General features: G+C 41.3%; 1 protein-coding gene across 12 annotated transcripts in view; it reads right to left on the minus strand.

Moving 5' to 3' along the window:
• Window positions 1–201: 201 nt before the first annotated feature.
• The window catches only part of LRRC4C (leucine rich repeat containing 4C), an 850,059-nt gene continuing 822,948 nt past the window's right edge, over window positions 202–27,312 (minus strand). For all 12 annotated transcript variants that reach the window (XM_073348033.2, XM_073348026.2, XM_073348031.2 and 9 more), the window contains one exon: window positions 202–2,848. In XM_073348033.2, the coding sequence (XP_073204134.1) occupies window positions 893–2,806 (1,914 nt within the window). In that variant the 5' untranslated portion in view covers window positions 2,807–2,848 and the 3' untranslated portion in view covers window positions 202–892. The remainder of the gene's footprint in view (window positions 2,849–27,312) is intronic.

Genomic DNA, 27,312 nt, shown 5'->3' on the forward strand with positions numbered 1-27,312 from the left:
ACACTGTTATATATATATATATATATCCTAAAATAAAAACAACACTATTCTTCAGTAATGATCCAAAATACAGCAGTAATACTCTTAAACTGTTGTGTTTTAGACCATCACAGCAGAATACTGTAAAATTTCTAACAAACTTTTAATTTTTTTAAAGCCACACTGAAAATAAGCTGTATCCGAGTACAGAAAAAAACCAACAATATTTTATTTATAATCTTATTTTAGTGTTTGAACTACAAATTCTGGTTCTAGAATTGTTTAAAAGATCATGGGTTTTGTAGATGTTCACAAGTAAATTATTTTCTTAGATTTTTGTTTCTTCTTCCACAGAATGGTCCTCTTGGTAAATACAGAACAGGTCATTACATGAAAAATTTAAAAAAAGGCTTTGCTTTTTTGTTGTTGTTGTTGCTTGTTCCTTGGTTCTCACTTACAAATCTACTGCTAATGCTCCATTCCCTGTAGAACCGTTTCAAGAAGGGTATGAGAAAAGAAAAAATAAAACAGAAAAAAGAGACAAAATCGACTGAATCTCACCACTAGAGTTCACCATAAAAATTCCCAAAGTATGACAGAATTCTTACAAAATTTCCTAGACCAGTTCTTTTAGGGAATCAAGATCTCCTATGAAAAATATGGCAAATGGGGTTGGGGCAGGTAGGGGAGGGAGAAAGGAGGAAGTGGGGTAAATAAGTGCAGCAAAAAGAGGTTTTGAGGAATACACATAATTTTGTCTGCTTTAGATCACAATAGAATTTTTAATAAATAAATTTCTTTTTTTTGTAAAGACACTTTTTTTTGAAACAGTAGATTTAGCCCAGTCATTTGTGTCATTTGTTTTATAAACCGTCCTTTTTGTATTTCCCCTCCCCCCAATTTTGTAAATATTTTAGATCTGAGTCTCTTGTACATTGTCTTTTGAGTTCATTCGGATCAATAACGGTTCATGCACTGAACTGTGTATTGAATTTATTGTGTTAACTGTTGTTGTGTGGTTGAAAGGAGACTTATAAGAGTTATAATGATTTAGGTGCTCATGCTCTATGGCTGGCATGGACAAGTGACTCTCTATGGGTGTATCACCAGTAAGTTCATCATCCACGTTAATGATCTCTACAGTCCGTGTTGGAGCATGGTGGTTCTGTCGGTGATGCTGTTTCCTCATTTTGTAGAAAATTACCAGCATCACAGCGGCCATGAGAGTGATAGCCACAAAACAACCAATTATGATTTTGGTAGTCTTCATAACCTCGTCTATTCCTGGGATCCCATTGCTTGCATCTGTGACTGGGATGGTAAATGTTTTTTCTGTTGACCTTGTGCTCTGTGGAGTAAGAGAAGTTGTCACATTGGTGGTCTCCCAGTCAATAACTGGCGTGGGCCCAATCTGCTCTGTGGTCCGGGCCTCATCCTGAGAAGGTTCCATAGTCTCTACGGTAACAGTTGAAAAGTATGTGTAACCATTGTCCAGTGCAGTCACGTTCAGTGTGGCAGAAGCTGTGGTATTCCCAATAGAGTTACTCACCATGCAGGTATACAAGCCCGTGTCTTGCACGGTCACCTTTGTAAAATTTAATGTGCCATCACTGAGCACAGCAATCCGAACTCTGTATGCCCCATGTGTCATAACCGATCCATTTGGAGTAATCCAAGATACAGAGGTCAGGGAGGTCGATGCTCGGCATTTCAGTTCTGCAGCCATGCCTTCTGTGACGTTGAGGTCTGCTGGTGGCTCCACTATCACCGGAGCATAACACGTGAAATAATTCAGGTCCAGCTCACCGATGTACCTTCCTTTCAAATTGGGAGGTGTGTTGCAGCGAGCACAGCATGCAGTGTTGGAGGGTGCTTTGTCCTTAATCCACCAGCTGAGCCAAAGAATGTCACAGTTGCAGTTCCAAGGATTGTGGTGCAGGTGGATCCTTTCTAGGTGGAGTGGTGTGAAGAGATCATGAGGCAGTAGTGTTAGGTTGTTGTGCGCCAGGTTGATTTCCACCAGTGACTGAAGGTTATCGAAGGCATTCCTTTCAATCACTTGAATCTGGGACTGTATCATCCACAATTTTTGAAGATGCATTAACCCTTGAAAGGACCCCGGCCTGATGGCTGTCAGATGGTTCCCAGAAAGATCTAACTCATCCAGTTTTACGAGTGGTGTGAGGTTAGGGATCTCTCGAAGGTTGCACATAGCAAGGTTCAAATACCTCAAATTGGAAAGACCTTCAAAAGCACCTTCTGAGATGTATGAAAGCCTTTTTAGTTCCCCCAAATCCAGCCTACGTAGGGAAGGGATTCTGTTAAAAGCATAAGAAGGGATGCTCTCAATAGGGTTGTTTCTCAACCAAAGCTCCTTCAGTTTTGACAGGTATACAAAAGCCCCATTAGGGATGGTGGTAAGACGATTGTCAAAAAGTTCCAGAGTGTTGAGATTGGCCAGACCATTGAAGGCCCCTATTTCAATAGTTCTAATGTGATTCCTACTCAGCTGCAAGATTTCCAGGTGTCTCAAATGTTTGAAACTATTCACCTTAATTATTTGGATCTGGTTCTCATGGAGATTCAATAACCGTGTGTTGGTGGAGATGCCGTCTGGGACTTCTCTCAGATTCTTCCGCACACAGATCACTTTGCTGAACTGGTTGCTGCAGGAGCAGACAGAAGGGCAAGTTTGAGCCCTGACTAGACCAGCCACCACAAGAAGTTGAAGAGCCAGTAGCACCACAAGCAGGGGGTCAAATAGGGCCCTGTTAAACCTAGGACCTATCATTATCTGCTGTGGATGTAAGGTCATCTTGTTCAACATTCATAATTTATTTGGTGTTGGTCCTTCTGGAGTTTGAATTGTCTGAAAGAAAGAAAGGAAGAGGGGAAAAATAACATTAAATTAACTCTAAATATTAAAAGTTACAGTGTTATAGATCAATATATCTCCACACTTTTCAGTGACACTCTACCTATACTATTAGGCACAGATTTTAATGTTTGAAACTCTGAAGGCTCTAACTTGCAATGGAGCTTGGGCCATTCCAGAAACTAGACTCTCAGTCCATACTTCATTTTAGGTTGTAATGTGCAAAACTGGATGACAGATAGCCAGTACCAGCACAACAGTGCTTAGCAGAAAGACTCATCCTTAAGGTACAGAAGGGAAACCCAGAGTATCAGTGACAAGAACCTGAAAAGGCAGTATAGGTAATAATGGTTAGGATAGGAACCCCCAAATTATGCATAGTTTTAAACTTGCTGTGCACATTCTAAATAAAAGAACCATTACAAAGAAACACTGGCAGGTGCAAGCGAAAGTCCCAACTCCCAGTTTTACAATCGGAACTGCATATGTGAACCCTTACACCACTGCAAATGTGACTACAAGACTGGGGTCTTATTGCAAGCAAAGTTTTTACTACTGGATGTAGAAGGTCACAAAAATGCTAGTAAAACATTTTGCTTATTTCAGGAAAGTGGAATAAAAAAACCCCCAGCTTTATGAGAACTGCTGAGCATCAGCTCTCCCCCACCATGAAACAGGATCATTCAATTTCATGATATTTTCTCCTCTATTCTCTGGTTTACCAGCAGAGAAACACTCATTAGTAAACGTGTGCTGAGCACAGAAATAAAGAATAGCTGTTCAAACTAAAAAAAGAAAAAAATCTCGGTAGCTGCAGGGTTGGTAATTTCACTGTTACCTCCAAAAAAATATTCCTTCAGATCTTAGTATAACGGGGGAGAAGACCTTTACACTCTGCAAATGATCATCACCATTCAAAGTATTTCAGTGCTGATTCATTTGTGGTAGTTCTTAAAGCCCCCAGTCCCAGGTACATTTTCAATCTGCTACTATCTGCAAGGTCCCTCCACTGTAGAGATTAATGAAATTTCCTATAAATCAGCCACAAGTGAAGCCTCATAAATTACAGCAAGCTCAAAGCACATTTACAACCCTGAGCACCCTGATGCATAATACATGCATTCAGCAGAACAAAAAACTATCAGCTAAAGGTTTTTACTTTAAACCTCAAATTGTTTCATTTTGTAATAAAAAGCCATCTCAGTTAAAAAAATATGTTGTACATCAGAGCAGTCCATTTAAAGAAAGACAATTTTTATAATCATATGTTCTGACAATATATATTTATGAATTTAATTATGCATGCTTGGTAGTAATTTGCAACAACATCTCAGAATTACCAAGGGCTTTCTTTTGCACTCTTAAAACTTGACTATCATAGTCCAATGGTTAAAGCACAGGACTGGGAATCAGGAGATCTGGGCTGTATCTATCTGCTTTATCTAGTCTATTTTTGCTATTTATAGACACCAATCACTGTAGTATCTATTGATTAAACTAACACCAGTGTGTTTTGCAACCTCGCATAAGTCACTTGTTTCTCTTTTTCCATGTCCCATTCACTCTCTCTGTCTTAATTTCTTCAACTTTAAAACAAAGCTCTATATTAGCAACCTCAGAGAGAAGTGCTAAGGTTTAATTAACCAGGACCTGATTCTGATCTTTCCTACACTGTGGTAAAAAAAGGAGTGACTCTGATGAAATCAATAGATTACACTAGTGTAAAACTGGTATGACACCAGAATCAGGCCATTATTGTTTATAAGATGAATTGATATTGTTGGATAAATTTTGCCATTGAATTGCACGTTATAATTATTTTTTGGAAACACTGGGCAAGATTTTATTAAGTTTTTATTGTTTGTGTTTTTAGTATTGTGGCTTTTTTTTTAATTGTCTTATCCCAAAACATCTTGGCTTCAGTAATTAATCACATCAGCAATCAATAAAACAAAGAAACAATTTTTTTTTCTCAATTGCTTTGGTGCAATTCCATGGACTTCAATGTAGCTGAGAAGAGAACTTGGCCAACTATATTTAACATCAGAGCTCTCAAGGGTCATTATGGATCTGGCATGACATGCAGTCAGGAGCTCCATCATGCATCCACAAAAGCTGTAGGGATAGCTCTGCGGTTACTCTTCGTTCCGTCCCCATCAAAGGCCTACTGTGCAGCAGCTGATCTGCAGGCTGCCAAATGCCTTTTTGTCACTGTTTTTGCTACTCGGGCTCTCTCTCCTCAGTCTTGGGCAGCTTGCAAGAGCAGGGAGGCAGTGACAGTACTACAAGAGGGAGCAGCAAGAGCAAGACAAGGCTGGGGGAGAATACTGGCACTGCCAAGCTTTTTAAATATAGCTAATGTAACGTTAATATTTAAGAAGGGCTCTAGAGGTGATCCTGGCAATTACAGACCGGTAAGTCTAACATCAGTACTGGGCAAATTAGTTGAAACAATAGTAAAGAATAAAATTGTCAGACACATAAAAGAACAAATTGTTGGTCAAAAGTCAACATGGTTTCTGTAAAGGGAGATCATGTCTTACTAATCTATTAGAGTTCTTTGAAGGGATCAACAAACATGTGGACAAGGGGGATCCAGTGGACATAGTGTATTCGTGATGTTCCCCAAGGGTCAGTCCTAGGACCAATCCTATTCAACTTATTCATAAATGCTCTGGAGAAAGGGGTAAACATTGAGGTGGCAAAGTTTGCAGATAATACTAAACTGCTCAAGATAGTTAAGACCAAAGAAGACTGTGAACAACTTCAAAAAGATATCACAAAACTAAGTGATTGGGCAACAAAATGGTAAATGAAATTTAATGTGGATAAATGTAAAGTGATGCACGTTAGAAAAAATAACCCCAACTATACATACAATATGATGGGGGCTAATTTAGCTACAACTAATCAGGAAAGAGATTGTGGATAGTTCTCTGAAGACGTCCACGCAGTGTGCAGCAGCAGTCAAAAAAGCGAACAGGATGTTAGGAATCATTAAAAAGGGGATAGAGAATAAGATGGAGAATATCTTATTGCCCTGATATATATCCATGGTACACCCACATCTTGAATGCTGCATACAGATGTGGTCCCCTCATCTCAAAAAAGATATACTGGCATTAGAAAAGGTTCAGAGAAGGGCAGCTAAAATGATTAGGGGTTTGGAATGGGTCCCATATGAGGAGACATTAAAGAGGCTAGGACTTTTCAGCTTGGAAAAGAGGAGACTAAGGGGGGGTATGATAGAGGTATATAAAATCATGAGTGAAGAAAGTGAGTAAGGAAAAGTTATTTACTTGTTCCCATCAGATAAGAACTAGGGGCCACCAAATGAAATTAATGGGTAGCAGGTTTAAAACAAATAAAAGACGTTCTTCTTCACTCAGCGCACAGTCAGCCTGTGGAACTCCTTGCCTGAGGAGTTTGTGAAGGCTAGACTATAACAGGGTTTAAAAGAGAACTGGATAAATTCATGAAGGTTAAGTCCATTAATGGCTATGAGCCAGGATTGGTAAGGAATGGTGTCCCTAGCCTCTGTTTGTTAGAGGGTGGAGATGGATGACAGGAAAGAGATCACTTGATCATTACCTGTTAGGTTCACTCCCTCTGGGGCACCTGGCATTGGCCACTGTTGGTAGACAGGATACTGAGCTGGATGGACCTTTGATCTGCCCCAGTATGGCCATTCTTATGTTCTTATCCCCACTTTCATATACTCTGCCACTAATTCCCACGCACCCAACTGCCATAGGCATCTTAAATCATGAACCCAGCTGCCCTAGACAAGACCTTCAAGATACAAAAGGCATTTTCCACCAATTCCACCAAATGCTCCCCTAGTCAGCTGTGCCAAGAACACTTTTCCCTTCCTCACCAAAAACCCTGCTCCATGTTCTCCTTTTCATAGAATCATAGAATCATAGAATATCAGGGTTGGAAGGGACCCCAGAAGGTCATCTAGTCCAACCCCCTGCTCAAAGCAGGACCAATTCCCAGTTAAATCATCCCAGCCAGGGCTTTGTCAAGCCTGACCTTAAAAACCTCTAAGGAAGGAGATTCTACCACCTCCCTAGGTAACGCATTCCAGTGTTTCACCACCCTCTTAGTGAAAAAGTTTTTCCTAATATCCAATCTAAACCTCCCCCACTGCAACTTGAGACCATTACTCCTCGTTCTGTCATCTGCTACCATTGAGAACAGTCTAGAGCCATCCTCTTTGGAACCCCCTTTCAGGTAGTTGAAAGCAGCTATCAAATCCCCCCTCATTCTTCTCTTCTGCAGGCTAAACAATCCCAGCTCCCTCAGCCTCTCCTCATAACTCATGTGTTCTAGACCCCTAATCATTTTTGTTGCCCTTCGCTGGACTCTCTCCAATTTATCCACATCCTTCTTGAAGTGTGGGGCCCAAAACTGGACACAGTACTCCAGATGAGGCCTCACCAATGTCGAATAGAGGGGAACGATCACGTCCCTCGATCTGCTCGCTATGCCCCTACTTATACATCCCAAAATGCCATTGGCCTTCTTGGCAACAAGGGCACACTGCTGACTCATATCCAGCTTCTCGTCCACTGTCACCCCTAGGTCCTTTTCCGCAGAACTGCTGCCTAGCCATTCGGTCCCTAGTCTGTAGCTGTGCATTGGGTTCTTCCGTCCTAAGTGCAGGACCCTGCACTTATCCTTATTGAACCTCATCAGATTCCTTTTGGCCCAATCTTCCAATTGGTCTAGGTCCTTCTGTATCCTATCCCTCCCCTCCAGCGTATCTACCACTCCTCCCAGTTTAGTATCATCTGCAAATTTGCTGAGAGTGCAATCCACACCATCCTCCAGATCATTTATGAAGATATTGAATAAAACCGGCCCCAGGACCGACCCTTGGGGCACTCCACTTGATACCGGCTGCCAACTAGACATGGAGCCATTGATCACTACCCGTTGAGCCCGACAATCTAGCCAGCTTTCTACCCACCTTATAGTGCATTCATCCAGCCCATACTTCCTTAACTTGGTGACAAGAATACTATGGGAGACCGTGTCAAAAGCTTTGCTAAAGTCAAGAAACAATACATCCACTGCTTTCCCTTCATCCACAGAACCAGTAATCTCATCATAAAAGGTGATTAGATTAGTCAGGCATGACCTTCCCTTGGTGAATCCATGCTGGCTGTTCCTGATCACTTTCCTCTCATGCAAGTGCTTCAGGATTGATTCTTTGAGGACCTGCTCCATGATTTTTCCAGGAACTGAGGTGAGGCTGACTGGCCTGTAGTTCCCAGGATCTTCCTTCTTCCCTTTTTTAAAAATTGGCACTACATTAGCCTTTTTCCAGTCATCTGGGACTTCCCCGGTTCGGCACGAGTTTTCAAAGATTTCAAAGATTTTCGCCACGAGTTTTCACCAAGGCCAGCGGCAAGATCGCCTCCAGCTCCCTCTTCTATCATCCATATAAACATGGTCTGTATGCATGCTTACGGGCTCTCCCATCATCTATTTCAAGTGAATATGGAAGGATAGCCACTGCTCAGGAACTAAGGAATTGGCGACTCTGATTCATAAGAAACCTCACATGTGGAGCTGCCAAGAACTGCTCAAAGTTTCATTGAATGCAAACCTGCTCAAGGCAGTGTCCAGGCTTGCAGCCATCTTTACCTTTCCCCCTTGGGTCCTGTTGCAAACATATATCATCCACACCCAAGCACCAGGCTCATGTTCTCTGAAAGCACCTTCAGCAATTGCTCTGCACCCTTCAAATATGTACACAATTGCATCACAACCTATATAGTTTGCCCAACTAATTGAGTGCTTTAAATATAATTTTTCAAAGCCAGATACTTTTTGAAAACTGTCCATAATGAAAGGACAAAGAGGAAGAAAGATGTGCAGTTGTTTTAACACATATCAGGGGTATTTGTTCATTTTGTCTCTTTCTCTCTCTGAATATCTCTGGATCCTATTCCGGGTTTTGTTAGCATGCGAGTGTTAAAGATCTATAAACAAGCATCTTATTTCAGGGGCGAAGGGATCTTAGCTATTGTAGCTACTGTTTGATTTTATTTTTGGACGTGTTTATATAACTCAATATTTTTTCTCTTTCACATACGTGAGGTGAAATTCATTTAATCAGCAGAAGGTCATTAATCAGGCATTGTGCTGCTGAAGTACAGGGGTGGGACGGTTGGGAAGGTCAAATCCAGTCTCCCCAAACTGGGGTCTGATGCCACAGAACAGCCCCTGTGGCCAATAAGGGAGAGGAAGGGATAGCTGTAGTCATGCCAACACACTTGTGTGTTTTATAACAGCCACGGTTATCTGCAATCTCCTCTGGTCTGCTGCCTTTGCATCAACTATGTGCTAGCACAAATATTACCCCTCCAGTGCACTTGGGTTACAAATGGCCCTCCCTGTTTTGCTGGTGACTCCTTCACCTCAGGACTTAAGCAGCGTGGAAGTTTTTGTGCAGGTCCGGCTCAATTTCACCTTAATAAGAAACTGAAAAATATATGGCACTATAAAAAATGTGGAAAATTCATTTAAAGAATTAAAAAATATTGTGGTGATAATTTTAACAGGGTTCACATAAAGACCCAACTGCAAATTTGTATTTTAGCAATTCGCTATTCAGTATCTCCCTCACTTGTGCTAGAGACATATAAAGGTTTGACTTTATAAATCCAGACAGGAACAGCATTCGTGGACAGTCAACCAGTTTCTCCAGTTCTTCTTGATGCCCCTTTAAACCCTAAGTTTTCTGTAAAAAGAAAAGCAGTTCTTATGGCACCTTAGAGACTAACCAATTTATTTGAGCATAAGCTTTCGTGAGCTACAGCTCACTTCATCGGATGCATACTGTGGAAAGTATAGAAGATCTTTTATACACACAAAGCATGAAAAAAATGGGTGTTTACCACTACAAAAGGTTTTCTCCCCTCCCCCCCCCCACTCTCCTGCTGGTAATAGCTTATTTAAAGTGATCACTCTCCTTACAATGTGTATGATGATCAAGTTGGGCCATTTCCAGCACAAATCCAGGGTTTAACAAGAACGTCGGGGGGGGGGGTAGGAAAAAACAAGGGGAAATAGGTTACCTTGCATAATGACTTAGCCACTCCCAGTCTCTATTCAAGCCTAAGTTAATTGTATCCAATTTGCAAATGAATTCCAATTCAACAGTCTCTCGCTGGAGTCTGGATTTGAAGTTTTTTTGTTGTAATATCGCAACTTTCATGTCTGTAATCGCGTGACCAGAGAGATTGAAGTGTTCTCCGACTGGTTTATGAATGTTATAATTCTTGACATCTAATTTGTGTCCATTTATTCTTTTACGTAGAGACTGTCCAGTTTGACCAATGTACATGGCAGAGGGGCATTGCTGGCACATGTTGGTAGATGTGCAGGTGAATGAGCCTCTGATAGTGTGGCTGATGTTATTAGGCCCTGTGATGGTGTTCCCTGAATAGATATGTGGGCACAGTTGGCAACGGGCTTTGTTGCAAGGATAGGTTCCTGGGTTAGTGGTTCTGTTGTGTGGTATGTGGTTGCTGGTGAGTATTTGCTTCAGGTTGGGGGGCTGTCTGTAGGCAAGGACTGGCCTGTCTCCCAAGATTTGTGAGAGTGTTGGGTCATCCTTCAGGATAGGTTGTAGATCCTTAATAATGTGTTGGAGGTGGTTTAGCTGGGGGCTGAAAGTGATGGCTAGTGGCGTTCTGTTATTTTCTTTGTTAGGCCTGTCCTGTAGTAGGTGACTTCTGGGAACTCTTCTGGCTCTATCAATCTGTTTCTTCACTTCCGCAGGTGGGTATTGTAGTTGTAAGAATGCTTGATAGAGATCTTGTAGGTGTTTGTCTCTGTCTGAGGGGTTGGAGCAAATGTGGTTGTATCACAGAGCTTGGCTGTAGACGATGGATCGTGTGGTGTGGTCAGGGTGAAAGCTGGAGGCATGTAGGTATGCCATCATGTGTCAGCAATGCCCCTCTGCCATGTACATTGGTCAAACTGGACAGTCTCTACGTAGAAGAATAAATGGACACAAATCAGATGTCAAGAATTATAACATTCATAAACCAGTCGGAGAACACTTCAATCTCTCTGGTCACACGATTACAGACATGAAAGTTGCGATATTAAGACAAAAAAACTTCAAAACCAGATTCCAGCGAGAGACTGTTGAATTGGAATTCATTTGCAAATTGGATACAATTTGGATACAATAGAAAACCTGGATTTGTGCTAGAAATGGCCCAACTTGATTATCATACACGTTGTAAGGAGAGTGATCACTTTAGATAATCTATTACCAGCAGGAGAGTGGGGGGGGGAGAGAAAACCTTTTGTAGTGGTAAATACCCATTTTTTCATGCTTTGTGTGTATAAAAGATCTTCTATACTTTCCACAGTATGCATCCGATGAAGTGAGCTGTAGCTTACGAAAGCTTATGCTCAAATAAATTGGTTAGTCTCTAAGGTGCCACAAGTACTCCTTTTCTTTTTGCAAATACAGACTAACACGGCTGTTACTCTGAAACCTAAGTTTTCTGTGTCTCTTTCCTAGTGACAGAGGTACAAACTCTATGGTCAATTCAATAACACTGCTGCCCTCTGCTGTATATATTTAAAACTCCATTAAAATGCTGAGAATTTTCTTGTTACACAGTTAACCCCCACAGCAGTCAGGAAATTGTTGAATTAAGTTTGCATGCATAACTTCAGTGCTGTCCCTTGAGTATATGACTTGTGATACTGCTCTAATTATAGAATCACATGCTACATGTTAAATAATGCATTATAATGCCATAATATTTATTCTGCAGTCTTAGATACACACATACCTTGTAAAATTTTGTTTCATTCATGACTGTTTAAATTATTTTCATTGCCAATTATTCTGAAGAACTTTACTGAAATAGACTCTTCTCCCTGAGGAATTGATGTCAATAATTCAGTCAGGTCCTGTGCACTTTACGTTTTCTTTTGAGGCACCAGCACAGCCTTCTCTAGTTGCAAAATGGAGGATGGAGCAATTAAAGATGAAGCTAATGTACCTGTGCAGAAATGTACAGCATCGCTTTCCTTAGGTGCAACTCATGGGATGAAGCAGTTACAGTAATTGCAAAGCTAATCTACCTGCACACACATGCAGAACACAGTATCTCAAATGCAATATACTCTGAGTAAGTTTCTCAGACCTGAAGAAGAGCTCTATGAAAGCTTGTCTTTCTCACCAATAGTAGTTGGTCCAATAAAATATATTACCTCACCCACCCTGTCTCTCTAATAAAAGGCAGTTAACTATAATAGTAATTTAACCATAAATTTAGGTGGCTTCTATAAGATGCCAAAGTTTCACTGTTACTCAGTGATGTATAATTAGGCCCCAATCCTGGGCTGCACTTTTATTTCTTTGTACAACTCTTCCAGTATACCGTGACCATGAATCTAGCAAATCAGAGCCTTGAAGGATCCTCATTCTCAGTGGAGTGGGGGAAGGAACCTCAAGTGGTATAGGGGAACTCCTACCCCACTCCTTGTCCTGGCTGCGTCAAAGGTCTGCTTCCAGCCATACATTTGACACTAGCAGCCAGCACGAGTGGGGTAGGAGTTCCCCTATACCCCACTCAAGGTCCCTTCCCCCATTCCTCTGAGGATGAAGGAAGCAAGGGGGTATAGTTGAGATTTCCCCAACACTGGTGATTCCTAGCTGCCAGGTGGGGGCATTAGCAGCTAGTGCAGGCTGCTCTCATATGAGTCTAGGGACAGGCCTTGTGAAAAGCATGGGCATGCCCAGTGCACATTTATGTCCCAACCTCCTCAGATGTGCTGAGCACTCCTCAAGCTCAGCTGTTGTCAAGTTTCTAGGTCTTAATCTGTAGTAATTGTTTAATACAATTTACTGTGTACTTCTTGCCCAATTTGGTGGATGCCATGCACCTGGCACACAAAAAAGCAGCACATGAAAATGTGAGTTGCTACTCACATGCAGGCTGTAGAGAAACTGTATATCCTGTGTTATCTGTGTGTTAGCATGAGATCAAGTCATTAAGGTATGTCTCCAAAGGCAGTATCCCTCCCTGAACGCCATGCAAGTTCACTTTTGACATGAAGTTAACCAAACATGCATGCATCAGGGAAAGGCCCCTTCAGTGCACTTTTCACATCATGTATCCATGTACACCGCAGCCTTCTTGAAGAACTTAGCAAGAAAAAACATTCCAAAGGTATCAGCATTTATTAAACTCTGCACATTCTGGGGCATTCTGAGGATGACCTCTGTGGCTACAAATTCAGTGGCAGATTTTCAAAGGTGCAAAGAGGAGTTAGGGGCCAACTCTCATTGATTTTCCATGGGAAATAGGCACTTTGTTACCCTTTGCGCTTTTGAAAATCTATCCATCAAAAGGTATCAAATATATTCAGAATTCCTTTAACCAGAAGACCTTAAAAACAAGGACTGTAAATAGCATGGGGTTACATTTAAGCAGAGCCCTGAGTTAGCCCTGAGTTAAGGGAAAAGTGGAAGTATTCAGCCTCAGGTGGATCTCAGAGAAGAGATTATGTTTCAGGAACCACAGACATTTCCTGAGTGACACAGCATGCAAGGGACGTGCACACAATATACCATCTCTTGATAGTACAGCCTGTTTTCACCAAGCAGCACTAACCAGCACATGTGGGAGAGGGGCCATGGTGCTATCTTTGGGATGATTTATGTTCTCTGTGAGCCCTGGAGGATGCAGTCCCCATATGTCCCACACAACCCCTTCTCCCTCATAATAGAAATCAGGGTATCCCACATTACTTTTGTGGTTTACGTATCGCTTCTCATTTTCCCAGGAGTAAATCCAGCATTGGAGTCATCTAAAAGGAATCTAAATCTTGCATGCTTCAGATCACAGTTCTTTGGTATCTCTGTCATGCAGGGGACAGGAATGGCGTAAGAGAGAAGCAAGTATGGAGATCCACTGCTATGCTGCATGACACCACGGCCTCTCATGGAGTACAGGAACTACAGCAAATACTCCAGTTCCACAAATCCCTTCCTCTCCCTACCCTATCTCCAGCACTCAGCCCAGCCACTTGTGGTAGGATACTCCCCTAAAAGATCTAAATTCAGTTGGCAAGCTGATCCCTACTGAATCTCCACTGAATCCTCTAGGGATGAATTTGGTTTGATTTCTCTTTCTCCTCATGTTTCTCAGTTTATTTCACAGTAAATAGGTTTATTTCATTGTCTTTTCCAACAGGGTTTCTTGTTTTCTCCCTTATATCTTCCTAATTTCTCATGCAGTTTCCCCTCAATTAAATCAAATGATGCCCATGTACATATTCTTCCAAGTGGGGCAGTCAGTACATGCATGTTCTGATAGCAGTATCAGGTTACGACACTGGAAAGCTTTTTACGCTAGTGAACTCTGACATGTGTCTGTGGTAGGAAGAGAGCCTGAGACATGAGCCCTTGTATCAGAAGCCTGGTATGAGGTCTGAGGCCTGGGCTAAAGTAGTCAAAACCTTGCTGATATAAAGCAAAGTTAAGTAGTGAGCAAGAGGCAGATCCTGCTCACAGAATTTGGCAAGGATCGAGTTGATATTTCAAAAACACATATTCCTAAGAGGTGCTAGGCACAAAATACTCATGGAAACATATTCCAGAAGGGTGGTATCAGAAGACCCCGAAAAATACATTCCCCAAAGATAACAGGAACATGATAACCCATTTTAAGGATAGGTCAGGATGACAGCACGATGAACAGAGATGTTTTGATCAAACCTACAGGTATAAGGCAATGGGTGGCGCCCTAATACATCAGACGGTGGCACCCTGATATGTCAAGGGTGATACGTAACTTGTTTGTATTGGTGTACAAAGATATACCTCAGAGGGAGTGCCTTTGTCCAGCCGAGGGAGCAGTGGAAAGTCCCGCCACTGGCTGAGCTGCATCCATAGTCACGGTCATATATGTACTAGTGCAACTGTAGACATTAGTCTGGGGAGCTATTACCGTGCATTAACGGATGTTGTGGTCATTGGGCGGTTCGCTCAAGATCTGCTGTGCCAGCTATTGTGCAGAGCTGGAATAGCACACAGGGAGAACACACACACAGCTGAACATCTGACGACAGTGTCTATTTCCAAAGCAACTCTCTTTTAATCTCAGTTTTCACTTGCACATTGCATTCCTTTCTATTGCTCCTAATATTTGCTGATTTCAGTCATGAATGAGAACTCTGGAGAGCATAAGACAAAGTATATTTTGGCGGATATAGAAGTATACGAGGAAGAATTTGTTGGCCTATCTGCTCCCCTCTGATCTGGAGTAACCATATCGAATACTGCAAGGACAGTATGACCCAATCAATTCCTAGCCTCTCTGCTAGATTATTCAGAGTGGGGCTAATTGGTGCCACTTGTGATCTGTCCACTAAGAACTGATCTAAGTTAATTTTGCACAGGGCACTGATTTGGTGGTATTAGGTATTAGCAACTTTCATTCTCTACTGCTCTGGAAAAGATTCCAACCAGTTCCCTAACAATAAAAGATTTGCCACCCCATTACTCATCCCTTGGGTTACTAAAGTCCAATCTTGCTTTTCTCACTTCCGTAACTGTTGATGGCTCTTGTGAAGGCTTTTTTACTGTTTTCATTTCCATATTCTTATGGAAGATATTTATGAGGAAGGAAGCAGGGAGATCAAAATAAGCAATTATACTGTTGTAATAACCCTGACTACATAGAGTTTGTAATTATTCGCCCTAGCATGTTAATTCACCTCACATGCTAACTGTACCATGAATCAAAGTCAGATAAGCACCTTCTGGATACCACTCTCTCATGCCAGAAATCTCTCGACCGATAATGATTAAACTGAAATTAAAGAGGCACGTTCTAAGCTGACATTTGCTTTATAATGATAACCAAAACACATCTGTAGGTTCCTATGTTGGAAGGCACATGGGAACCTAAACAAAAAATAATGCATAAACAATCCACAATAAATGTTGCCTGGTATTCTAAAACAATGTTCAAAACATTACAGATTCCAATAGTGTTACTAAGAGGTTGGGGATGTTACTTTGTTACTATTCTTAAGTTTAAAGTTCTACAGTGTTCCAGTCATCTAAGGCAGTGGTTCTCAAACTTTAGCAAGCTGAGGACCCCCATTTTGATTTAAAATTTCAGGGACCCCCAAACCCTCCCACTCAGCCCTTGCCACAACCCCTTCCCTGGGACCATGCCCCTGCCCAACCCCTTCTTTGAGGCCCTGCCCCCCACTCACTCCACCCCCCTCCTTCCTTCATTCGCTTTCCCCCATCCTCACTCATTTTCACGAGGCTGGGGCAGGGGGTTGGGGTGCAGGAGGGGGTGTGGGCTCTGGGAGGGAATTTGGGTGCAGGAGGAGGTGCAGGGGGTGGGCTCTGGGAGGGAGTTTGGGTGCAGGGTGCAGACTCTGTGCTGGGGCAGGGGGTTGCAGTGCGGGAGGGGGTGCAGGCTCTGGGAGAGAGTTTGGGTGTAGGAGGGGGTGCAGGGTGCAGGCTCTGGCCTGGGGCAGGCATTGGGGTGCAGGAGAGGGTGATGGGCTGTTGCTTACCTTGGGATGCTCCCGAAAGCAACCAGCACATCCCTCTGGATGCAGCTCCTAGGCGGGGGGTGGGGGTGGGGAGGGGTGTCCAGGGGTTTCTGCGCGCTACCCTTACCTGCAGATACCGCTCCTCAGCCAATGGGAGCTGCAGAGTCAGCGCCCAGGGCGGGGGGGCAGGGCGTAGAGACCCCATGGCCTTCCCACCCCAGGATACATGCCTGCCGCTTCTGGGAGCAGTGGGGAGCTGGGACAGGTAAAGCCTGTTTCCCAGCATGTTGGAGGCGTACCTGGGAGGGATGGGGAGGAGTTGAGGAAGGGAGGAGTTTCTCAGCAGGGCCCGCGGACCACCTGGATTCCCCTCGGGGACGAGGGGTTTGAGAAACCCTGATCTAAGGTCTAACATCCCTTTTAAGGTACTACAGTAATTATCCAAACTCCTGCAATAAGACTATTTTAAAATGGAGCATTTTGGACCATTACTATGCATTGCTATTGTGATTTAGTTATATAAGCTTAAGTCATATAGGCAACCTCACTTTTTGATGAAATAATGTAGTATTCTAAAGCAGTTTTCCAAAATTCTGCAGCTTAAAGTAGTGAAATATTACAGGATTTAGGGTCATTACTGTAATACCTTTTAATAAGCAAATAGCTGATAGAATCCAAAATTATATCACCAAATCCCAACCAATCATTAGGCCTCAAGCCCACAAAATGAAAAACAGGAACAATGGAAATTCCATAATGGATCAGACCAGCCAGACATCTAGTCCAGTAGCCTATCTGTGACAATGCCCACTCCAGATATTTCCAGGGAAAGAAGACAGCTATGGGATACTCTGTCCCTTAAGAAAGCTTCTTCCTTACCTCCAAAAGTTAGAGGTTAGCTTATGTCCTAAAATATGAGGAATTATGTCCCTTCCAAACTACTATTTATTTATTTACTATTTTCAGAGGAACAGCCGTGTTAGTCTGTATTCGCAAAAAGAAAAGGAGTACTTGTGGCACCTTAGAGACTAACCAATTTATTTGAGCATGAGCTTTCGTGAGCTACAGCTCACTTCATCAGATGTTTACCGTGGAAAATAATAATTTTTTATATAAAAATATAATTTACTATTATAACTCTGAATATTTTTGCTATCCATATAAAGGTCCAATCCTTTTTGGAACCTTGCTGAGCTCTTGAACTCAATGTACTATATCAACCCTGCTCCTGTTCACAATAAACTTAAGAAGGAGACAAAAATATTGAGGCCTGATATTTCAGAGTGATGAACATGCATTGAAGTCATGAATTAGTAGCATCTTACATATTGATGCAACAGATATGTTCTGACCAAACTTTGAGATGGTGGGGGAAGACCATTTCCTTTCTTCCCATTGTCTTGAGACTAACCAGACAGAAGACTTGGTTCAGCTGAAGTTAAGGTGGAAAGTCCATTTCAGGGATATGGATGATCATTTACTTTGACAAGAAGAGTATTTGATAATGTGCAAAATATAATATTTTGAAAAAATAATGACAGCCTAGTAACATGAGGTCTCCCTGCAATGGTCTTATATCAAACCTTTACTGAAACATAGGCATAAGTCAGCATTTTGGGATGTGAATTAAAAGGTCTACTTATAGGGCCCTCACCACTGTATTATAATAGCAAGGTCTCAGTATACTGTGTTGAGCTGGCTTGTTGACGGATAACAGTATTACATAACCATAGTGACTGCAGGCTACATCCACCTGGCATGTTTTCTTCTGAGAAAACTTCTTTCCCACATTTATTGGAGCAACATATCCAGCTAATAATGAAATGACACTGAAGCATGAGAGTCCATTTTGCATTATTGCATTTGCAGTTACTAACTGAGTCCAAATTACTCCCTTGTTCTGTTAATAAACAAAGAGATAGGGAGAAAAGGGAGACAAGAGAGAAAAAGTTAATGCTGTGAATAGCCTGGAGTCCAGCAAATGATGGTTAAACTTCTTGTCCTTGGTAACTATGGAAACCCCTTAAGGTAAGAACGGCACACAGATACTTTATGGCCTGCAATTTACAAGCTGTTTATTTAATTATGATGGAATATGAGACTGTTAGGGACAATGCAATTATCATACTGTGATAGAATTTTGGATACAACAAATAGATACAGAGAAATAAGAAGTTAATTTTTTGGAAAATTACTAGTTTTATTGGAGTTTTATGCAACTGCAACACATTGTTTTTTACTGGGATCTGAGATTCTGAAGGTGGATGAGAAGCCAAAATTAGCAATGTGACATTTCTCAATAGCGTCCTTCAGCAGATATATAGCAATTACGTCCTTTCTGTGCCCAGTGAACAAAACCAAGGTCAGATTGTATTTTCAGTTAAACCCTTGGTGTTAGTAAAGTGCATCACAGCTAGAATAGCAAGCACATTATTACCAGATCTATCACGGCTGACCGATGAATAGGTCACAAGAGCTCCTGCATACAATATTTGTACAGGTTTGAATATTACAACCAAGAAAACATTTCAAGTCAATGTAGGAGGCACCAAGTGAAATAAAATTAAGAGTGAAGCTCTGTGATGACTCAGGGGAAATACAACTGCTCACAAGTATTTCATGGGTGGGAACAACAAACTTTGACTTGATACTATACTCTCTTTGGCTGCACAAGGATTATAAGCTTAGGCACCAGGAAATGAATTGTTTAAGGCTCAAAAAGGAGGATGCATTTAGTATCAGAAACAACTGTCTAGTGGTAAGATCTTAAAATGATGATTTGCATTCCACAGTGCCCTTGACCAGAGGACATTAATGAGATAACATATTTTAATATAGCCTCATAATACCCCTGTAAACGAGGAAAGTAATATTATCCCTATGTTATAGCTGGAGAAACTGAGGCACAGAGAGATTAAAATGACTTGGGGTCAGTGAAAAAGGCGGGAAAATAACCTACATCTACTGATTCTCACTCCTACAAGAACATACTTCATCCATATTAGGCTGTCAAATGATCTTCTAGGTGAAGTTCTGTCATTTTCTTATGACATTTAAAATTACTTTGGTAAAACCATTAGAAAATATACTGTATTCTATTCTATTTTATATAAGTTTTTGTGCTATCCTCATCACTGTAACATTTGAGCACCTTCCAGTCGTGCATTAAGAGATGTGACTAAAATATGTCACATGTAATTTGTTCTATCTCTAATCCTCTCCCCAGAGAAGAATTGTGTATGCTGTAGAGTGTTTTCTTTTGGTAGTGTTTATTATTTGTTGGTTTTTTGTACATACATGCTGCTATGCATTTATATCAGACAAGGCAAGACTGAAGAATTATGCCTCACACTTGGAGCAGAACATGTTGAGATTTGTGATAGTTCTTAGTTCCTCTGGGAGTTCATTCCATATTATTGGACCAGGCCCTGAGAAAACACCAATGATCTTCATCTTAATGGTAGAAAGTTCTATTGTGCTCAAGGAGTGGAGTATTCATTACAAAGCCTGACACAATTTTTTAGCTATTCTGGGCCCAGCCTACTGAGTGCCTTGAAAATACATGCCAAGATCTTGTACTTGACGCAATAGTTTATGTGAAGCCAGTGTAGAGGACAGATCTAATGTGCTCGCAATAGAGTGTGCTGCACTGTTCTGTACTAGCTGGAGTTTTGTAAGGGCTGATGGTTTCAGGCTCTGGTTTATCACATTGCTGTAGTCCATCTGAAAGGTTATGAAGGTGTGAGTAACTGATCATCCACCCACCATCTGCCCACATGCGACAGAGTTTTCTAGCCAACTAGAGATAATAGAAAGTGCTACTCAGGGATACGAGAGCTTAGCATCAGTGAGGAATCTAGGAGAACACCTAAGCTACAGACTGAACTGATTAGTTGTGAGTGTGAACCTTCAACCAAAGAAGAATGCATTGTGGCTGCAAATTCTTCAAACTCTTCCTTTGCCCACCAGCGTAACCTCTGTCTTGCTTGGGTTCAGCTTCAGTCAGCTGTTCTTCATCTGTGAACTGATCTCATCCAAGTACTGGGCCATTTTGGTGGTTGGGTATGTTCATATGTGGTGAAAGATAAGTATAGCTGTGTGTCATCTGCATACTGATGCTGGCATTTGAGCCCATGTCATTTTACCAGTTCAGCTAGTGGTTGCATGTAGATGTTGAATAGAACCAGACAGAGAATTGATCCTGTGGGCCTCTAAATGAGAGGTCTAGTGGCACAGGTGCAGTTTCACATCACTACTCTTTCGATGCGTCCCTCCAGGAAATACTTAAATCATTCTAATGCATTCCTAAGAAGCTTGCCACCTCTCTCACAGAGAGCAGTATCTCATACTGCTTGAAAAAAATCCTGCAGTAGCAGGAAATGGACTAGATAAGTGGTTCTCAAATGTTCTCATAGTGTGGACCATGTAATAGGCAGGTTTTCTTCTGGCCACCTTCCCACTAATTCATGATAGTGTGGACCCAACCTCCTTTCCTAATCACAGTCACAATAACCACTTATTTTTGATTTCCATCTTTATTTCATCAACAGCAATTTCTGACATGGTAAACTATGTAATGTAATTATTTCTGTCTCATATGTCACGGACGACTGATAATCCATCAGCCACAGTTTGAGAACCACTGATCTAGATGACCTATTAGGTTTCTTTCTATCTCAAGCATCTGTGATACTTCAGTTTTACCTGATAGTTTACTTTGTGGCAGCACTTGGTAAGGGTGAGAAGGCATACCTGTTTTATATATTCCCATGGTAGGAACATGATTGGTAAATTGATGAAATTGTCATAAATTTACAAATATACATTTACTTATTGGTCTATTGCCTACACTTTGAATGCCCATAGCTCACTGAAGTAATTGTAGTAACATTTTGCATTTGACCAAAGGGAAGGTACATGTGGTAGAAACTGAGATCTCAATTCAGCCAGGTTCTTAAGCATGTATTCAACTTTAAGCACATGAGTACTTTGCTGACCTCAAGTTAAGCACATCTTAAATTCCTAGCTTACATTCTCAACAATCTGGAATGACTTTGTGTCCAACTGATCATTTATTCAGAATGCCCAAATGATAATACAGTTTCCTTAGATCATAACCTAAATACAGGCCTCAATCATGCCATTGGGTCCACTAAGGGAAGACTAGGGATGAAATCCTGGCCCAACTATAGTCAGTGGGAGTCTTGCCATTGACTTCAATGGAGCCAGGATTTCACTCCCAAATTTAATAAGGTTTGAGTTATGCAGATCCAATGGCAGATTTAGGGCCATAGTGATATCATTGCTGTAAGCTGCAGTGATTTGGTACCATTCTTGTAGAATGCAGTTAGTGGGGGAAAATTTTTAAACATTTTAATTAAAACTTTCAGAAAATATAATCATTAGCAAAATATGGTAGGGAGTCAAGACTCAACCAAGCTAAAAGTATAAAGTTGCTATACATGAAAGAGTGCTATGAAGTAAAAATGGTCTAAGACTTAACAATTATTAAGAAATTAATACATATGATTCTGAATATTAATAAAAGACTCCAAGCTATTATGCTTGACAGCTGTAGCCCTTTAAAATGTATATATTATATGAACAGAGTAAGTCTATGGGTCAATACATACTTGAAAATTATCTTTCCAATGAAGTATAAATTTGATGGCTAATGTTATTAGAGTGCCTACAAATATTCCTGTTTGCAGTAAGCCTTTCTTTTACTCATGCTGATTTATATATCAATAGAGATACTTTTATTATAGGCAGGGTTGGTAGCATCACCTACTATTAAGGTTGCCTGACATTTCTTGTTATATGAGCCTATATTCAGTTGTTTAGAACTTTGCCAAACTTTAATTATTTGAGATGAAGTTTTCCATGCCATGTGTCTGACTTTTGAAAGAAATCATCCAAAACAGTTCCGCTCTTTCTGAGAACAAGGCTAGGGAAAAAATATATTGTTTTGTCCAAGCTAAAAATTCTGGTGACCTTTTCTTTGAGAAGCTCTAGTACCCACAAGCTTTGGAGCAGGGTCTTGGGCAAGGAATGGCCTTTGTGAGATGTGCCTTTGCTCACGCCCTGAAAGTCCACCCAAATATAGCCACACTATAAGCCTTTGAAAAATTGCAGTTCCGCATACTCAGAAGAGACTTAGATTTTAGTAGCTAAAATCCCAGAGGGTTCAATCCAAACTGGGCATGCTCCATCCTGTGTCACACCAGGACTTTCCCTGCAATTGTAGCTCTGGGGTACTGCGGGCCAAGCCAGGTCCAGTTCCAGACATTTGAACTGAAAGCAAAGATCCTGTCTTTCCTGTGCTCTCAATGACCCCCTGATAGCCTGGGCAGCATGGTGGAGGAAGATGCTTGATTCAAATGCAGAGAGGACAAGAGCTTGGCTTCTGTGAATGGAGGAAATAGATTGGGAGAAGGAGCATTAGGTGGGAGACTGGAAGTGGAGGCTGGAAGAGCGGGGGAGTGAGAAACTAGCACTGGGATTGGGGTGGGGGTAAGACTAACATTTGTTAGGAGACTAGAACTATGAGTCAGGGAATGAAATGGGAGAAACGGGAACCAGTAGGTAGGAGGAGATTGGCAGGGCGAGAAAACTTGGACTGAGAACTAGTGGGCAGAGGCAAGGAGATAAAGGGGGAATAAAAATAAATTTAACAGGGAGCAGGGTACAGGGGAGAAATGGGCAAAGGGACTAGGACAAGGGACAAGGAAAATGGACAGGAAGCCTGGGGAAAGAGATTGGGAATGGAGCCAATGGGTAAAGAGAACTTGGACAGGGAGGGTGTCTGCAGGCTGGGGGTGAAAGAGACAGATTGGATGAGGGTTTGGGGCACGGGGGCTTGGGCTGGCTGGGCAAGGAGCTGGGGTGGATGCGGGAGATTGAGAATGGTTAAGTCAAAGAGATGGAGTGGGAGTAGGAGGGAAGTGGGATGGGGCTTTGGAGGGGTGAGATTAGAACTGGTTGGGCAAGGAGAGTAGGGTTGGGATGAGAATGACAAGGATAGGAGACTGGGACTGTCTATGTGAGTTGAATGGGCCTGGGATGAGGAGCCAGGGGTGAAGAAGGGACAGGACTGAGACTGAGACAGGGACGGGATGGGGCAAAAAGGGATCAAGCTTGAGAGGAATGGGTGAGTCTGTGCCCACTAGAAAACATTCCCCTCCAGAGCCTGGAATGAAACCCCAGATTCTTGAGCCTTACCATCCCTCTGCTGTCAGCAAATATCTGTGAAACTCAGCAGCAAAATGTGTGTCTCAGTCCCCTCTAGTGCTGGTCCACTCAGAGGATGACAACCTACTACTGCTATCTGTTAGCTCAAATGGCACAAGTTTGGGTTGTGGATCTAGAGATTCCAATCCTGCTGATGATTCATGTGGGTGTCAATAAATGCTCTGATTTGGAATGTCTGTTTTTTCAGTTTTCAAACACCTAAGAAACAATGCTAAAAGAGCATTATTAGGTTTGCTAAGTCAAGCTTTCAAAAGTCAGGAGATACCAGAATTAAAGTTGCCTGTGTATTCTGCACACTGAATGGAGGGGATCCTGTGGGGGGAAAAATAACATGTGCTCATATAATTAAAGACTGTATAATAATAATACATATGCAGAAGGGGGCCTGGCATTTCCTAAATTTTGAGTGTGTGACTTTGAAACATTAATAATGTTCTTTTCACATAGGTTTGTGTGTATAATTTATTTATATCTATAATGGGCTTTTTAAATAATTTTTAGAATATAATCCAACATTTTATCCCAGAATTATTTAATTTAATATAAGGATGATAGCCAAAACTGAGGTTTTGGGGGCTTTACTGTTTAATCAGACCTCAATACTGAGTCATTCCAAAACAGAGCATCCAGATCTCTTTACCTGAGGATTCCCCTGCGTCTATCTGCATGCATGCGTGCGTGCATGTGGCTGGAATGCCAATGAACTCCAGAAACTTCTGGCTGATGGATGGCCTTAAATGGACATTGTTTAGAGCAGAAGGCTGAACTTGCCCCATGATCAGAGAGACCATCCTCCACCATGTCATCTATTGCACCCAGAAATTATTGGGCTCAGCTGAGGATTGAAGCCCAGGTAATTATTCAGATAGCTCCAAGGAAGTGAAAAATAGAAGCATCATTTGCTTTCTTCCAGTCTTCTGAAACTTCCCGAGTGTTCCAAGATTTAATGAAAATCAGCATTAGTGACCCAGCAACATCCTCAGCAATTTCTTCTAAAATTCTTGGATGTAAGTTATCCAAGCTGCTGATCTTAAAACGTCTAAGTTTGGTAGGTGATATTTAACAGCCTCCTGAGTTACTGTTGTGATGGAAAGTGTTTAATCATATATGATATGATATGGCTACATCATCTATTGTTTTTGTTTGTTTAATGGTTTTCCTAAATACAGAATAGAAATATTTATTGAACACTTCTGTCTTTTCGACATCTACCATTTCCATCTAGTAATGGACGAATACAATTGAAGAGGGTTTTTTTGGTCCTACTATACATACAACCCCTCCTTTTTATTGTCTTTAACTCTGCTGGGCAGAGATTTCGCTAAATATTTTTCAAATCTATGCCACCCAGCATGGTTAAATCTGCATGACAAATGACAAAGACATTTGACTACTGCATTCATCATGCAACTTTGATCATATCATCTGTATTCTGCCCATTATTCTTTCTTCCAAGGACTACTGTTATCATTACAAAGCTCTTCAAACTGCATCGTTAGAAGAAGAAGAGTCTGACAATAAGATGATTCCTTTTTTCTCCCAAATGCAGAATTGTACTCCAAATCAATAATGGTGTGAGACTTAGGAAGAGCAAAATTTACTCTTGGACCCAGGACTTGTTTAAGGTCCAATATCTTGGGACTTACAAAGACTAAAAATGAGAATTCTATCTGACTAGGAACCAATGAATGCCCTTACCAGTGAGATAAGACACTTATTTCATGTTCTGGTAGATTGTAAGATATGGGACCATAAAAATATGATATTATTATCTAAAGGAAATATTTCATTTCCCATTGTGGCCTGTACAGTTGGATACATAGAATGTCAGCACTTTACAGGGCCTGGTATATGGATCATCATCACTGGAGGTGCTGTTTGCAGCACATCCTCGATGGCACCGAAATTTTGTTCATTTAAATCTAGGGTATTTTTCACCATGCACCTGGCATCCCCAGGTATATGTACTTGTGCACACATATACGGTGATGATTATTACCAAGTGGCAATGGGTGTCCAGCCACATTCCGACAGAGCAGTCTGAAGGCCTGCGTTATAGAAAATTTGCAAAATTACAGCCTTTTCCTCCTTGTTACTCCCAACAATGTATTGCTTCCCTCATGCCTCCACAATCCAAGAAAGCCCAGGAACTGACATGATATGCCAACAGTACCTATAACCAATGGAGAGGTCTATAGCGGACCTGGCTGTTGGATGGGGACCTAAATCTCTAAGATGGATATTAGCAAAGGCAGGAGGTTTTCTGGGTATCAGAGTTACAAAACAGGCATAGCCATAGGAACCTGACTTACTAGTAAGACTATAGCTCTAATTCTTTAGTCTCTTTTTTCTTGCATAACCTGAAAAATAATTAACCCTTTACACATGAGCCTCTCCCTTTCCCCTCCCTCCCCTCCCCCATCCACCCCCTGGTTCTGGGAAGAATGTCACAGAGAAATCACTTGGTTCTTTTTTTCCCCCACTCTTCCACTCCAGAAAGTGCAAGGGAATCTTTTCCCCTATGATTCTATGAATTCTGGGCCACTCCTCAGCTGGTGGAAATTGACACTGCTCCGTTGAAGTCAATAGAACTATACCAATATACAGCAGCTGAGGTTTGGGCCCCTTATTATTTTCTGAATTGGGATCCTTAATTAAAACTGAGAAGTTTAGATAACAAATTACTAATATGAAGCACCCTTTATAAAAATAGGCTGGTACTGTTAAAGATGATATAAACACATTTGTTTTAATTGTGTTAATTAAAGAGATCTGCATTCAGATTGCTAAAATGCTGGAAGGGGGATAATAACACATCAGAAGGCTGCATTTATTTTTAGTTTGTAAAAATAAACTTTGAAAACTAGTTTTTTTTTTCTCAAATGATAAGCAATCCCCTTCCTCCCACTCCTTATTACCATTTGATGCCTCTTTGCAATGGCAGCTGCAAAATAATATACAACAGGCATGCACTATGATGAATCAAGAGGGGTCTTTATCTACAGCCTTTATAATGTGTTATGTCTGGTGTGCAAGGGATTTAGGAGGCTTTAAATTGACTAATAGATAACAATAGCTTACATTTATATAGCATCTTTTATCCTGAAGGATCCCTGTGGGCTTTAAAAATACACTGATAAACAACATACATATTGTACTAAGAACACTCTATTCCCCACTGAAATGCAGCCATTCTGGGGAGAAATATAGCACCTGATAACAATGTACCACAACATGGCAGGAAGAGATGAAGAATACCATATTAAATTCAAACTGCAAAGGGAAATTAGGGAGATACAATTGTGACGTTGCACTCCATATGATTTTACGAAAATATGCCAATGAGTGTGAATATAATGTAACTGGAATATGCTTCATGCAAAAGGTCTCTTGTAAGGTATCATTACAAACCTTATAATCCACTGAGTGTGGTCATTCTATTTGTATAAACGTATCATTCTTGTATCTGAAACTAGAAATATGAAATATAACTCTGAGGTCCTATTGTAATTATGCAAAGCGTGGGCCATTAATGGTGGTTTGGAATCTTTATGGCTCACATCAACTAGGACAACTGGTTATAAACAGCTCTGTTTACTTGCAAGCCTTCCTGTGAGTCAGGCCAGAAAGAATGAAGGCTT

This window comes from Lepidochelys kempii, chromosome 6, assembly GCF_965140285.1.
Source record: "Lepidochelys kempii isolate rLepKem1 chromosome 6, rLepKem1.hap1, whole genome shotgun sequence".
NCBI classification, from domain to species: Eukaryota; Metazoa; Chordata; order Testudines; family Cheloniidae; genus Lepidochelys; species Lepidochelys kempii.